This window comes from Camellia sinensis, chromosome 4, assembly GCF_055761805.1.
Source record: "Camellia sinensis isolate YWXY chromosome 4, ASM5576180v1, whole genome shotgun sequence".
Taxonomy (NCBI): domain Eukaryota; kingdom Viridiplantae; phylum Streptophyta; class Magnoliopsida; order Ericales; family Theaceae; genus Camellia; species Camellia sinensis.
The window spans coordinates 168209324-168226825 of NC_138964.1; the positions used below are offsets into that span (position 1 = coordinate 168209324).

Consider the following 17502-nt stretch of genomic DNA (forward strand, 5'->3'; position numbering starts at 1 on the left):
CTCTGGCTCAACCCCACCAAAAAGAAAATCAGTTGGGCCCTCATCATTGTCATCAAACAAGTCCGCCCATCACCCTTTCCATGCCGCTGGGAGGGAGGGCCATGGCCTTGGTGTTAGGATAGCCCATGATTTGGCTCACGAATAGGGCCTCACTTCCCCTTTTTTTCGTGTTTGTGATGATGACGATGTGGAAGCGTCCGCTAGAATGTAGGTGCATGTAGTGTTGGAGGAAGTTTGGACAAGCGACGCCTTCAATGTTGAAGAAGAGGATGTTGAGCGGAATGTTGTGCGGGATGTTTGGCTGAGCATTGCGGGAAGCGCTCTCTTCTCCCATGTTGAGATCTGCAAAGTTCTCTATGTCCCACCCAAGTCCCAAATCTTCATTTGGGTTTTCCAACGATGCTGACATAATGGAGATGTGGTGGTCTAGATCTCTCTCTGTCGGTCTTTGCGAGAGGATATTGATATTGATACAGATCCTCTCGAAATGTGGGATTAATACCTGATTTGCCTGGCAGGTGGATCCCTGGACAGTGAGGTTGATTTCTTGGTTTAGCAAAAACCAAGTGTGGGACAGTGGTATTGTGTAGAGTTCTAGAATGGTTAGTGCCTTTTAATTCATATGGAGTATAGGTTCTTTGTGGCAAAAATGCAATGTTCAAGCAGAACAAGGAGTTCCAAAAATAATAATAATAATAATAATAATAATTATATATATATTTATAAATATGTATACATACTGAGATTGTACCTTCCCAAGGAAAAATCCTTAAACCAATCAAAAATTCTCTTTGCTAATGCAACAACCTTAGAGTCCAAAAAGCTATTGCACACTACCATGGCAGCTCTAAATCGGCAACTATTAATGGTCTACTCTAAAGCTATAACTCCAATTGATGAGTAACTCTAATTGATGAGTTGTCCTCTCCATAGATCGCTCTTTCCCAACAAAAAGCTGCAAAAGTTAGTAAATTCACCCTCTTTCCCAATGCAACCCCGTCTTTATAGGAGAACAAATGCAGGACAACAACAAAAAAAACGCAAGCAAATTCATATCCACTCATCAACACTCTCCTCTCAACTTCAACAACCCATTCTCTCTAAATGGCTTCCGGAGGAGAGGGGCACTGAGATAACACCGTTTGGCGGCCAATGAATAAGGCTCCAAACCAAAGAGGTTCAAAATATAGAGCTTCAAGCTCCAGCTCTAGAGCTTCAAGCTCCACTCCTACTCACCGCCGCCGCCGCCCAGTGTGTGAGTTCTTTCGAAAGAAGCTCTCCATGCCTCCATGGCAATTCCAAAATCTACTATTCGAATCCCCATGGATCCAACACCCAATATCCACTCACACAGTCGTAGAGGTGCCGAAAGAATTCCGGGGTAAAATGAGAGGATGGTACAAGGCACTAACCATTTCAGAACTCTACACAATACCACTATCCCACACTTTGTTTTTGCTAAACCAAGAAATCAACCTCACTCTGCAGGGATCCATCTGCCAGGCAAATCAGGTATTAATCTCACATTTCGAAAGGATCCGCATCAATATCCTCTCGCAAAGACCGACAAAAAGAGATCTAGACCACCACATCTCCATGTCAGCACCGTTGGAAAACCCAAATGAAGATTTGGGACTTGGGTGGGACATAGAGAACTTTGCAAATATCAACATGGGAGAAGAGAGCGCTTCCCACAACGCTCAGCCAAACATCCCCCACAACATTCCGCTCAACATCCTTTTCTTCAACACTAAGGGCCTCACTCGTCCTAACTTCCTCCAACACTACATGCACCTACATTCTAGAGGACGCTTCCACCTCGTCATCATCACAAACACGAAAAAAAGGGGAAGTAAGGCCTAGTTCACTAGCCAAATCATGGGCTATCCTAACACCATGGCCAAGGCCCCCCCTCCTAGCGGCATGGAAAGGGTGATGGGCGGAATTTGGTGCCTATGGAACAAAGCTGAAATCTCCTGTGAAGTGGTAGAGATTCCGTGGAATCAAGCCATCGCCCAACAAGCCCACATCTTCATCCGGCCGGCTCGCATCAGATGAAACTTAAAATGTAAACTCTCCATGAGCAATCCAAATTCCCCCATCGTATCAAAAGCCTAATTTTAGATGACTCTATCTGAATACTTGTCTGCATGAGCTAATATTTTCAAAACTTTTTAACACAGTCATGTACAAATACTCTCATTAGCTATAAGAGCATCTGTACAGGGGGGCATTATTGTGGGTACTTGTATCAAACCCAATACATGGCAAGCCTTACAGGTGTCACATCACCAATACCCCACCCCCGTGGCAGACCAATAAGGCACCACGCAGGCATGTCGTATATTTGATACATGGCGAGCCCAACGGGTGCCATGTGCCAATGCTTAGCCTAAGCGGGAGCATATATATAATATCCAAATATGAGGAGCCCTACAACAAGCAGCACCATGGCCCCGCAAGACCCATGGTCCTTCATACCTCGCTCCAAGACCAAAACAACAATACAATCAACCCCCGATTCAAATGGACTTGGATTGATAAGCACCGACTCTTCTAAATATTGAGATAGGTCAACGGCTCATTCTCTTACTTGGTCCATTAGAAGCGAGCCCCTCTCCTAAACATTGAGATATGCCCGCGGCCCATTCTCCTGCTTGGTCGCTTGGAAGCGAGCCCTGGCTCTCCTAAACATTAAGGTGGGCCCTAGCCCATTCACCTACTTGGATGCCTGGGTTCGGAGCAGGACCGAGGCACTACTGCTCAAGATCATCAGACGATACTGGACTGGCGGCTGAGGTCATGGAATCGTCGAGATGGTTGTCTTCTTGCTAAGACGACTCCATCTCGATCAGGCTTGAAGAAGAGGCAACAATGACCTTACGTTCATGTCATCCGATGCATATACGAAACGTTACTTTCCGCCTGCCATGTAACGTTGTTCTCTGCCTGCCGTCAAGCCACAGACGACAAAAGGGCTTATATCACTTATGGCAGAGTTGAGGAGAACGAGCCACCTGTCCAACAGTTTGCTTGGGCTCCAATACTCCTGTGGCCTATATAACGTATCGTATATGCAGTGAGACACAACAACAATACAACCAAGTCTCATGTTTAAACACCCTCTCTCACTGATGTAGGACAAGATTTTAAGAATTTTTATATTTTTAGTTTTAATATTAAGATTCTTGTAATTTAGCATAAATATTTTAGAATTATTAGGTTTCTTAATTTTATTATTTTGGATTAGATTTTGACTAGGATTTTCAATAGTTTAGAATTTTAGTTTCCTATTCTCTTAGGTTTCCTTATTTGTATTGATTTAAGTTTCCTAATTTACTTTAGAATTACTTTTCCTACAAGTATTAGGTTTAGTTTATTATAAATAGCTATGTAAGCCTTATGGCAACGACAACTTTTATTTATTCAATCAATAATATTAAGATATTTTCTCTTCCTTGTGGATTCAAGATTCTATTTTTCTCGTGGATTCGAGAGCCTCATTCGTCTACTAGAACAATATCTAGCCCCGTGTATTCTGCTGCGTCAAGTGGTATCAAGGCAAGGTTTCTCCTGACTTGATGTCATTCATCGAAAGAGGAAGCACAAGCTCTATTGACGATGATCATAGAGAAAGATCTAATAGGATTTGAGTCAAGAGATTTGCCCAAGGCCAACCTGTTAATCACAATGTTAATAGGAACCGCGCTATGTGATTTGCCCAAGGCCAATCTATTAACCACGTCTTAAGACGATCTTCTTGTTATCAATACGATAGTGAGGACGAATCTAAAGATGAGTTATTCGAGGATTATGGTAAATATCAGTTGGTAAGGCGACAACGAAGATTTAGTGATGTGTTCAATAGGAATGATTGCATCAATCATGACTTTTCAAATTATCAAGTACCACCAGAAATTCCTTATTTTAATGCGTCCTGTCATGTCGAGGATCTTATTTATTGGTTTCGCAAAGTTGAAAAATTCCTTGAGTGTATGGAAATTTCTGAAGAAAAGCAAGCCAAATATGTTGTACGTAAGTTACAAGGTTTTGTTTCTACATGGTGGAAACAATTGCAGTATGATCGAAAGCGACAATACAAACAATCCATTAGAACGTGGCATAAGATGAAGAAGTTGATGAGTTCTAGATTCCTTCAATCAAATCATGAGCAAATGTTGTATCAACAATATCAAAGAAAGCTTGAATCGAAACAATTGTTCCAAGGTAATTCTAATTCAAAATATTCTTCGCAACTCAATAATTATTGTGCAATTGTGGATACAGATTATTCGAGAAACATGACTATAGCTCTGCCAAGTTTGGGTCAATCAAGTCTTGTAGGTCAACAAATTTGTCACACTCCACTACGCATTGAAGAAGAAAAGATTTTGAGTACCTCAATGTTTCAAAATTTTGAAGACCCAAATAGACATTCAATTGAAGTAGAAAATCAAGTTGATTTCAACAATGGTGAGAACATTGAAATTGATGAAAGAGAGGTCACTGAAATTAGTTTGATCAAGAAATTTGAAGAAGATAATGAAGAGGTGAAGCAAGAGAAAAACATTGAAGTTAGCCAAGAGCTTCTAACGACGGAACTATCATCTCTTGATTATTATGATGGTTATGAGATTGCAAAAGAAGGAGATCAAGTTGAACTCAATGAAAAAGAAGAAATAAAAGATGAAGTAATAAAGTTGACATGTGCACCAGAGAAGTTGATTGAGGATGCAATTGATATTCCAAGATTGATAATTGAACGTCCAACTGAATTTAAGACAGAGCAGAGTCCAGAGAGTATCCAACATCAACATAAAATACCCTTCGTTGATTTTCTTGGTGTTAAGCAATTTAATTTGATTTTCAATACTTGTCTAATTAATCTTGTCAACCAGTTGAAGCATATAGAGAAGAACTTTCAGAAAGAAAACTTTTCTATATACACTTTAGGAAGAGGGGCAAACTACTGAAATATTCAAAATATCTCTTTATTTGGCATGGAAAATGGCAAATCTCTAATATGAACTCGATGACGAGTTCTTTCAAAGAAGAGGAGTCTGATGTAGGACAAGATTTTAAGAGTTTTTATATTTTTAGTTTTAATATTAGGATTCTTGTAATTTAGTATAAATATTTTAGAATTATTAGGTTTCTTAATTTTATTATTTTGGAATTAGATTTTGATAAGGAATTTAAATAGTTTAGAATTTTAGTTTCCTATTCTCTTAGGTTTCCTTATTTGTATTGATTTAAGTTTCCTAATTTATTTTAGAATTACTTTTCCTACAAGTATTAGGTTTAGTTTATTATAAATAGCTATGTAAGCCTCATGGCAAAGACAACTTTTATTCATTCAATCAATAATATTAAGATATTTTCTCTTCCTTGTGGATTCAAGATTCTATTTTTCTCGTGGATTCGAGAACCCCATTCGTCTACTAGAACGATATCTAGTCCCTGTGTATTCTGCTGCGTCACTCACACTCTACATTAGTGTTCAAGGTCTATCACTGCCAACCTCACCCTCTCCAAGCTTGCCTTGACCTCCTCCTCTCCACCTCCGGTGATCTTAGGCCATTGAAGTGCCCGCCATCTTCCCGGACTACCTCTAACCACACCTCTCACCCACAACACCTATATTCAATTTAGATACTTAGATCCCCTAAATTTTTTTATAATGTTCAAAGAAGAAAAAACTCACATTTGCTAGTCAAAAAATATTTCTAGCCTCTCACATAGATGAAAGATAGATATTTCATATTTCCCTAAATCCTATTTAATTTCAAGTATATTTTTAAATAATTTACAATATGCAATATATATGTGTCCATGATGCTTCATTGTACTCATGTCTGACTTTTGGATACATATCCCAATATCCTAGAAATAGGTTTATGAAGGTTTGAGGATTGGATACGTACTCGCACTCTCTTGTTATTAGAATCTTACGATTCGCGATTCGATTTGTGATTTTTGCAAAATCAATACGTATCTATGGGTGAATCTATTTTGGAAATGGATCTCTAGTGAATCACATGATTCACAATCGATTTACTTTTTACCATTGATGTAATTATTGAAACTATCATATCCAACATATTTCTTTTCTTTTTTTCTCCATTTTTTTCTAGTTAAAATGACATAATACAACTTCTAACAGTGTTTAGTACGAAAATAACCAATACATACACATGATTTATTGTTTTTTTTTTTTTTTTGAGATAAGAGAGTTTTTAATAGGATCCAACCAGATTCAGTCAAACTAAACATGTTTTTAACCTTTTCTTCTCATTTTTTTTTCCTTAAAAAAAATCATAATGTATCTTGTAAAAATGTTTAAGGTTAAAGTAACTTGCAAAATAAATATACTTCAATATTACATGAATGATGGATGTCAGTTAAACCCAATGGTTTTGCAAGTTTTTATTTTTTTTAATTATTATAAAAAACACTTAAAAATAAACATATATACATTTTAAAATGCTTTATATTTCAATTAATTCTTTCTTATTATTAGGGTCATTGTTATTTATAAAGGTATGTATGCTTATGAAATATCAAAATCGTTGTTAAGTTATTGTTACTTGAAAATTGAGAGTTTGTCTTTGTTTACTTTCTTTATTAAGAATGATTGATAATCAATATCTTAAAAGGGAAAAGGTAAGATGGTGATCTTACTTGAAAACCTATGTTAACTTCTTACCTATCAGACCACGTGATCATCGTTCAAAACAACATTTTCATTGATTTAAGTCTAAATATAGATTTATAAGATATATTTAACATGTAAGTATGTAAGTATATTTTTCTAAGTAACTTAAAAAAATGACCAAATCTTTACGATTCACGATTTGATTCGCGATTCGGTACAAGGCCATTTCGATTCAGGATTCAATTCACTGTTTGACAACTATGTGTCGCACCTGATACATGTACTCGAGTTTAGTCCATGTAACATAGATTGTAACATAACCTATCTCATTAACCATTGGTATAGCAGCTATATATGATGTTGTATAAACAATAAGTGTTCGCAAATGGAAAAGAACGTGTTTCAAAAAACAAGGCATTGCAAGTGTCATGTTTTCGATAAATTTGCCTAAATTCATTCAATAAATTTGTATTGATAAATCATCAACCCCTTTTAGAACCACTAGGGTAACCCAATGACACATAGTTAAAGTTGAAACTAAAGATACCACAACAAGACAAAAGTATGGTAAAGTAATCCTCTAAGAGTATACTAAAGTATTCCTGGTGGTTGCATGTCTGAATTCAATACACATAGTTAAAGTTGAAGCTAAAGATAACACAACAAGACAAAAGTATGGTCAAGTAATCCTCTTAAGAGTATACTAAAGTATTCCTGGTGGTTGCATGTCTGAATTCAATATGCCAAAACCAACATAGGAAAGTTTCATGTTAAGCTCATACCTGGTGCATATAACTGCGAAAAATTTCATTTTGCTTCTTCAATCTCTGTACGAAGCGTTTTGGAGCAATGACACCCGTTTTCTTCTTTTGTGAACTTATCTACACAGGAGCAAGTGTTGGCTCAGGTAAATAACTAGTTAAAGGTTACAAATATGAGTTTGTATATGTGTGGACACATGCACATGGATGCTTTTGTGTGATTAAATAAGACCCCAACAGCATCACCTAGTTGAACAAGGAGTAATCCTCCCAAAAGATATAATTTAAGAAACTCAATATACTATTAAATCCATTACTGATTTATTTGTTTTTTCTGATAGGTCTTCTGCCATCAAAATTCAAATGTTTAACACCAATTTCAATCTACTAAAAGAAAATATGTTAAATTGTAAATCCTGCCACTCATTGTCAAAACAAAAGGGACAAAAAAATGGCCTACGAAAAAATAATCCAAGAAGGAAGAAACTAAAGCAGGCAAAAGTGACCATTAGAATCCTAAAAACTAATTAACCCCCTATGAACTAATGAGTTTGCATCAAGATTGACTATTGCACAAATTCCTATAAAGTTAGTCACAATCAAAGAGAAAATTATAATATTCAATGTAATGTAAAAGTATCTCATCTCATGGACCAACTATTGGCCAGCTCAAAACTGAGAACAAATAATATTTTTCACAGGCACATTGATTAAGACGTTGAAACTTGTGACTGTAAAGCCCACAAGAAGTTCAAAAAATTGTAAAGAGAAAATACATAAAAGGAGAACCAAAAGAAGGACCTCTAATTCATTACAATTGCTGCCAATCCAAAAAGTTCAAGATCATCAAACTCGTAACTGATCAAAGTCAAAGTCAACATAAAACCTCAAGATGAAGCACATATGGAAGCAATGTCAGCAGAAGACAAAAAGAAACAGACTTAGACAACTTCCCTGGGAACAAAATGTCCAACCCTTGCATCTCTTGGAATAGAAGACCACAGAAAATCATCTAAAGAACAATTACCACCACTACCGTAGTAAATGACCCACGGATGATCAAAATAATTCTTGTAGTACTTTCACAAATGAAAATTGCCACTTTTCATGGGATTTACCCATCACAGTGATGCAGAGAGGGAAAGAACAAACTTCATATATCCCTTTTCACTAAATACAAAAGCAAGGTAACAGATTAATCCAGTTCGTCTCCATCTTTGTGAAACTGTTATTTGAGCAAGGCACCCTGATGAGGGAAGCTCCAATATCTTTCAGATTCCCTTACCATTCACAATATTGGAAGCTCAATGCATAAAACATCAGTGGTGCTCATGTGCAACCTAATGCAAAATTAAACCCATCACCCATTAGAATTACAACTAGCTCCTTCCTTCAAACCATACCACCAGGTTAAACTTTGGAATCTACTTTATAAGCAACAAGCTATCATAATTTTACCATCTGACTTGGATAAGAGGTATATACTACAAGACAGTACATGTAACAGATCAAACTTGCCTAAAGCTATACAAAAAATTATTAAACTTCAAATCAGTTGTGGTTCATCTTGCTTGTGTATATGCCAAAAGAAACTGAGAGCTTGTTTGGCATATATATTTTTGGCTAAAAAAGACAAAAAGCCACAAAAAGTCAAAAAGCCACAATAAGTTAAAATATCACATCATACATCAATCAAAACTTTTTCCCTCACAACTTTCTATTCAACTAAAAAAACCATTCCAAATGTATTAACTTTTTTCACCTCATAAAAAGGCCAAACGCTAAAAAATCCAAGTTCCCTGAAATCAAATAGGAAATACTCTATCATTAACAACAAAATCCACCAAGTAACCAAAACATAAGAAATGAGAAGGCTTTTGGAAATCCAAATACCACAAAAAGGGCAGAATTAAACTGCAAACCAAAACATAAGCAAAAAACCATAGAAGGCTTCGAAAATCCAAATATCACAAAAAAGGATAAAATGAAACTTCAAACCAAGACATAGGTAGAATTATGTTTTTCTTTAACTGCATTATTTAATTGAAAATGAAACAAATGATAGGGATATGAAGTAGTGCATCCCAAGATAGTTAACTATAGACCTCATGATCAGAGAGAAACGACAACAGCTAACTAAAGGAAAAACAGACTCCTATTCTGCATCTTCTTCTAGTAGATGCATAATTTTAACAGCTACCAAAGTCCCATACCAATATTCATGGGGAGTGAGCTGGTGTAAGTGGTTAAAACAGCATGAGAGTGTGAGGGTACCCAGCATGAAAATATTATATAATTGTATTGCACATACAAGAACAATAGTGTCTTAATATAATAAGCCTTCATGTAAATTATAGGAAGAAAATGATATGGGTTAAATGCCAACCCAATATAAATGATAAGTGATATAAATGATAGTGCTTCCATGATCAGGAAGTCAGAGTCATGTCACCTCATTGCTTTGTACCTTGGCATTTAAAAAGGAAACTTTACTAGACTTCCGCCAAAGTTTCAAATCTGCTCTCTCAAAAAATCCCAATTTGCAATTCAGGCTTCATCAACCCAATTCACAAATCTGACCCAATCATCACCCAAATATGACAAATTAGGTATCTCTCTCTCTCTCTCTCTCTCTCTCTCTCTCTCACACACACACACACACATGCACAAACACATGCACGCAATAGGATATGGGAGACTTTAAAAATAATTAGGGATATTTTATCTAAATCTCAGCGGAAAAAGTTTTGCTTACAAGTTACAACAGTTAACATCCTCTTTTTCATTATTATTTTGTTTTTTGGGTGTATGTGTAAGTGTCTTCCCCTTTTTTCTTTTTTTTTTTCGCTGACAAATGTGGGTCTCCCTTTGAACAAATAAATAAACATTTGGAAGAGACAAAGGGGCACATGCCCATCTACAAGTAATGTATAAGGAAACAAAAACAAGATAGCATTGGTCAACATCCTGAGTTTATACACAATTTTGGCTGCTGTTTTATTGAACATAATTCTAATAACTAAGATCCAAAAGAAAGATGATCTCCTGATTTCTTAAGTTTAATTAGATGTCTAGACTGGGGGCTATTACACTGCAGAAGCCAAGATAAAAACCAAATTGCCCAAGTAAAATCAAAAGAACCTCAGAATTTTTATTTTTGAAGCATTAGTATTCTAAATATCACATATCTATTTGGAAAACTGTATACCCAACCCCTTCATTGAATATAAGACAGCATTAGCAGAATATAGTTGAGCAAAAATAGTCTTGTTCACATAACCATGCTACAATTAAGTGATCAAATCTTGTAGTCTGAGAAAAGAATCACCAAGGTGAATTCGAAAGCAAAACCAAACTACACCAAAGGTCAAGGAAGTAAGACTATACTCCACATAGTAAAGCAATGGATAGAATTATACTTAAACCTGTGTAAATAAGTCTGCCAGACACGTCAGGAGATTTTCTTCTGTATCTGCAAGATTTTTGCTATTCGCATAATATTCTAATAGCTGCTCACGAAATGGAACACAAAAATAGAGAGCCTGCATAAGACAGGGATATTAGAAAGGAATACATATCAGAGTCATAAGACAGGGATATTAGAAAGGAATACATATCAGAGTCAGATGTATATCAAAACAAACAATTTCTTAAACTTCTAATATGGAATGAAAAAAAATAAAAAGCAGATTATCATTGAAGTAGTCTTTATAACATTATTTGTGATGCCTGGAGCCTCTTCTAAATTACTACATACACAGTGGATATAGGCTTCAAAAGGACATTGGCTGCTATTTCCCCAACCTAGATTCGGTTGCAAAAAAAGGGGGAAAAAAAAATTGTTCCCAGAATATAAAAAGTAAATTCAAATAACCAGATAGATATAATAGGTTAGGTGGAAATTTCAAGAAATTAATTGTTGATATACTTCCTTTCAGTAAGATATCAATTTATTTCTTTTTCCTACATTTTGTAGCAACTGGTAGAGTTAATAAACAAAATGATTTCCTGCTAGCCATCATTAAATTCTGACAAAAAAGTATAATTTGTTGAATGATGGTTAAGGGAAGCTGAGAACCTCCCCACCAATAGATGAAACAAATGGGAATAACGCAAGGGCGATGCTACCACGTCAAGCCCCGTTGCTGGAAAAGAAAATCAATAAATTGCTTATGTAGCGTATCCTTTGAACCTTTTTGAAGAAGGTTTTGATATTAACGTGTTTACTTCCATCAAAGGCAATATATTTGGGTTCAAAGGCCTGCACGCTCTATGTCTCGAAGATCTAGTGCTTGTTTGGCATGTGCTAAAATAGCACATGCTATTTTAGCACATTATCCTATTTGGGTCACAACCATCTTATTTGGGTCATATCATCTCTCTATCACATCACTTCAAACTCAACCCATATTTCACATTTTTTTGTAAAAAGTCAAAAAGTATACTAATCTAGCACTTTCCAAACAACTCCCTAGCCGGGCCTTTTTTGTTCCAACATATTTATAGATACACCTCAAAATTAGAGTAATAAAAAACAAGGTTCTTCCGAAGGGTGCGCAATCAATGTACACATGCCCAATGCATACACAAAGTATATGATCTAGCAGTGTATCTCCTATATAATTGTTAATTGAAATGAATCCCAGTTCTATTAAAAATACAAAAAGGTTTCAAGAGGTGGGTTCACACTCACTGTCCCCTAAGTAAAACTTACGAAAAATATATTTTTTAATCCATGGACTAACTCCTCCACTCCATAAAACATAGGTTCCTTTCTCCTAAATTATCCACATCAAGCAAAGAGCAGCCAAATCCTAAGTCGTCTTCTTTCTCTTATCTCTGCCACTTTTCTAAAAGTCAAGAAATACAACTAGAATTCAAGGCATAACCCAAGCTATAATAACTATAAAGACCAAATCTTTCCCACCTTCTTCGAGATGAAACACCAGTTGGGAAGGATCTTTCCTTCTCAAGTTATTCACCATAAGTGTCTTATGATAGGCTGCCAAACTTACGAAAAGGTAACCATGGTCTAAAACACCTCTCCAAGGAAGGAACTACTTAATATGAACCAATCAACATCCTGCAGTAAGTTTTAAACTCAAAGTTCCTACACCAATGTTTTCCACTTGATTCACCTAACCCCAAGGTCAGGAATTCACCGAAAGTAGATCCTTAACGTCTGAAAATTATAAGTCGGACATTTTGTTCATGTTTCTAAAGTCTTGTTAAAATATTTATAAACCATTATGTTTCAATGACCCTAGAAGTTTATTTGGCAGAATGCCTGGTTCTCTCTGATTCCGAATCCTAGAGTAATCAAATCACCATCCATGAGTTCCAATGGGACCTACAAGCAATGGTCAAAGGGTGATGGATGCAGACAAAATTTAATACGGTGCATTTGGCGATTCCATCAAAATTGAATTTTCCGATTTTTCTTTACTTAAATAAATAATTTTGAGAAAAAATCCATCACTATGAATGGGACTATATCAGAATATGACATCCATATCACCATCAATGACAGTTAGCATTCGGGATTATCATTCAATAAATGTGAAAAAGATGATGATGCATACAGCATCGGCTTCAAATTCTATTTATGGTGCAACTCCCAATATCAGATTTACGCCTCAAATAACAGGGAGAGAAAAAGATAATAGAAACCATGTCATTTCCTAAGGATGCATGCAGACCTCAAGCACAAACTAATAAGAAAATGCCTCTCCAAGACAAAACTACAACCGAACACACCGCGTCAAATTGAAATTTGAATCAATCAAACAAGAAGAAGAACAACCCCAACAGCATTAAAACAATGAGAGAGCACAATTAGCACGAATCGGCCATCAAAATCAGCAATTTTTTTTTTTTATTTTGAAAAAAAAATATTTGAATGCAAATGAAAGAGGAAAATGTAGGGAAACCTGCAAAACGCTGTTGCAGTAGCATGTGTTGCCGAAATTCTCGAGTCCGAAGTATCGCTCGCCTTCAGGGAACTGGTCACCCAGAGCTTTCTCAAGTTTCGAGCCCGCAGCACCCATTTAGCACATTCCAAACACACACACTCTCTCTCTCTCTCTGTCTCTCTCAAATATGATGTATATGTATGTATATGCGTATGTAAATCTGAGTGAATTGTATGTTAGGGTTTGTCTGAGAGAGAATTTGAAGATGATTGGAAAAACAGAACAAAAAAAAATGAGGCTTTTTGTTGATGGAGCAAGGAAGAAGAATAATAACAAATGCATAAATAGACCAAATCAATAACATTTTTTTATTTTATCATATAAGAATTAAATATATTAAACATCGTTTATCCTTGTTGTCACGCTGTGATTTTTTATTTTTCTCATTCTTTCTTTACACACATTTTATGTGTTGATTTTACATTAAATTTTTTTTTTATATATTTAATGGTGGACGCTTGTGAGACGGAGTTGGCAGTAGTAATAATGATAGAGGTGAGAATGACAGCAATAATATGATATTATTAAAAAAATTAATTAAAAAAATTTATAATTTTTACGATGAGTTTGATTGGGGAATTTAGGGAAAGATTTGAAAAGGAAAAAAGAAAATGTGTGTAAAACTAAGGCTGTGCTTGGTTAGAAATTTGAAGAAGGATTTAGAAAAAGAAATGAAAAAGGTACGTGAAATGAAAATAAAATATACTTATATTTCATTCAGTTTGACACACATTTTCTCTTTTCCTGTTCAAACCCCCTAACTAAATACAATATAAATGAAATATAGGTGTGTGAGTGAATTTCCGACCACACTGCCAACTTAGTATTCAGCTGGAGAACACTGGCAGAATAGGATAAGCTAATTTCCGACCACACTGCCAACTCAAGTATTCAGCTGGAAAACACTGACAGAATAGGATAAGCCCGAACGACCTGCAACAGAAAGAAGAGATTTTGGTGGTGATTCGTCCACCCGGGGGCACTCCGATAATTAAGTCAATAATCAAATATCTCTCAAAGATAATCAATAGTGCTTAACTCACTGTTCTGAATATAAATTGCGTACCTTAGACCCATGGGGGTGCCTCTCTTTTATAGCAAACTCAATCCTAGTCCCAATAAAAGCCTAGTTTCAATGGACTTCTGCTCAGTGCTTATCTTGGACTCTCCAATAGATAAAGATAAACTCCCTAAGAGCTTTATCTTTATCCAGGCTGAAGTCCTTCCTCATTCTAGGACTCTTATCCCTTATCCGCTTATCCCTCCCTTATTCGCTTATCCTGAATTCTGATATCTTCGGAGATAACCTCGGCCTAGCCGAACTTACCTCGGCGTTACGATCGAGACACGTGGCTCCTCGACTGACACGTCGGCGTCACATTGGGCACGTGTTAGTACTCAGAAAACATGTCCCCACAATAGATATATTTTTTTTCATATTTCACTTATATTTTTTATTTTTCCTTTCAAATTCCTCAACCAAATACAAATTAAAGGTTAATGGATCCGCATAACTACCACCCCTAGTGTTGACACCACATGAAACACAATGAATCAACATAATTAGGAAGGACAATTTATCTCCTACCTGATGGGACCTGGCTGGGCAATTTTTTCCCCAAAAATGCTTGGGACTTCTAATTAGAGGTGTCACTAGTGATGTGGCACCCACTGCCACTGTCAGTATTGTGTCTATTTTTTTTTTTTTTACCTCATTAAAAATATATTTAGAGTCTCTAAATTAAAGATCTCCAGCATCATTGATTCTTTCCCCCATATCATACTTGATGCGGACCCGAGCAGTTTTTCCCTCATAGGTCAAAAGTGGTGTTGGTTAATAGCCCAATTGTTCCTAGTCAGTTTTGGGACGGATCGGTGAAGTTAAAAAATAAGAGAAACAAAAGAGACTTGTTCCTATACGTAGGCATTAGATGCAATCAAACCAACTAAGTCATCTCAAATTGATGATATTAGTTACTGAAATAATTTATATGTATTAGTTTTCTCTTTGTGCTTTGCAGGTAAACTATCAATTGGTGCATTCAACTTCTCATGTTTACAATGTGATTATTAAATTTTTAATTTAAGCCGTCCAACTCCATTTTAGTTTTTAATGTGACATTTGGATTTTTACATTATATTTGGTTAGGAAATTTGAGAAGAGATTTAGAAGAAAAAAAAATAGAAAAGATAAATAAAATGTGAATAAAATATATGTATATTTCACTTAATTTCACATATCTTTTTCCTTTTTATTTTAAAATTTTTTCTCAAATCTCTCAATCAATCACGACGTTAGCGTAAATCTTAAATTTTTAATTTTTTTTATTTAAGTCTTCCAACTTTCATAAAAAGTAAATTAGTATATTTAATTCTTTAATTTAAGCCGTCCAACTCTATTTTAGTTTTTAATGCGGCATTTGAACTTTAAGTGTAAATCTTAAACTCTTAATTGTTATTTATTTAAGTCTTCCAACTCTCATAATAATATAAATGTAGTCCAATCTATAACTAAGAATGGAGAAAAAAATTTATCCTTTTACATTATGCACTTCTATTGGCACCATAAACAAATAATTTATTATTATTGTTATTATTATTGATAAATTACAGAATATGTGGTGCTCTCCTACTCATTTGGAGGTTATAAGAAATTATGAATCATTAAATATATGTGAAAAGATGATGAAGAATGTGGAGGATCATGAAGCATGAATTAGAGGTTAAAAAAAGTTATGAAAACATAAAAATGAAATGGAAGATTATGGAGTAGGAAATGAAAGAATGTGGTAGTTATTAAGTAGTTTTTTCTTACAAATGTTTGCCTATAAATAGCCAGTCATAACTACATTGTAGAAGACTAAGAACTCAAATCAAAGACAATTAATTTTTATTTTTCTTGTCATTTATATTTCTTACACTTAATTTTTTATACTTTATTTTATGCACTTCATTTTCAAAGCATAGGAATAAAGGTAAATTTTCTGCACTTTAATTTATGTATTTTCTTTTCGAAGCATAGAAATAGAGGTAAATTAATTGTTAGTTTAATTGTTCACTCAATCGAGAGGTTAGAAGTTGCAAAGAGCTCATTTGGGAAGTGGGTTGGCTTTTTAACTATTTTAGCTTGAGGCTAAAAAGTCTCATTTGGGATAAGCTTTTTGTCTTTTTTGACTTTTATTGGAGAAAAAATGAAATGATTATGGATTGGACGTGACAATTTATCCTATATAACTAAAATAGCCTATTTTGTCTTATATAGCTATTTTAGCCCCAATGAGGCATCCCAAACGAGCTCAAAGGAAGTTGTGATATTGAAGAAATGGATGATAAATGGCAATGCAAAAAGTTTTTGGAAGCAAATAAGTATGGGAATCCAGACTTATCCACCCAAATTTTTAGGTGGGTGATTATGTGGTGAGATTAAATTTGTGTAGTGTAATATTCATATGTAGAATAAATCATAAGATAATAATTCTGTATAATTTCTAAGCAATTAATTATGAGTTCGTAATATTATTGTTTTGGAAGTTATAGGTGATTAGTGGCGGTTATGTCCTACATTTCCCAAATTTTTGGTTGTTCTTCTCACGCCATTAAAGGTTGTGCATTATGAAAAAGTTATTCCATCGATTGTTATGGTTTAAAAAAATAAAAGGCCATGAGAATATAAATCTTGTGGTAGGGGGCAATTTCACACAGAGGAAATGCAATCCAGATTTTCAAAAAATGCTTCCTACCCATTATTGTCTAAAAGAAAAAATCAACTAATGTTTTTTGGATGTTCAAAAGATGTTTCTAATCCATTGATGTGTGAAGGAAAAAAATCAACCATTTGTTGCAACTCTTAGTCCAGAGAGCCATGCAAATAATGTGGTTATAAAGTGTAATTTAAAGCCAACAATGGCTACAAATGATGAACAATTCATTTATGATGAATTTAATATTTTCGACATCATTCAAAATGTTGAATTTTACAAAATATTTGAACCATACAAAACCATAGATTATGACATTCAACACCCTTTTGTGAGTTTGCAGATCAAAGATTTGATTTTGGTATAATATGGCTTACGATAAGTATTGTTCGTTGTTAGTTTCAAAATAGTGTTTC

The 17502-nt window shown here is 35.0% G+C and overlaps 1 protein-coding gene across 1 annotated transcript in view; it reads right to left on the reverse strand.

Moving 5' to 3' along the window:
* LOC114278303 (ubiquitin carboxyl-terminal hydrolase 3) overlaps nt 1–13777 on the reverse strand; it is a 44891-nt gene extending 31114 nt beyond the window's left edge. Inside the window, exons 1-3 of the mRNA XM_028220329.2 lie at nt 13347–13777; nt 10842–10958; nt 7438–7536 (exon numbers count right to left, since the gene is read on the reverse strand). Of these exons, the coding sequence (XP_028076130.1) occupies nt 7438–7536; nt 10842–10958; nt 13347–13463 (333 nt within the window). The 5' untranslated portion in view covers nt 13464–13777. The remainder of the gene's footprint in view (nt 1–7437; nt 7537–10841; nt 10959–13346) is intronic.
* Nucleotides 13778–17502: the final 3725 nt, after the last annotated feature.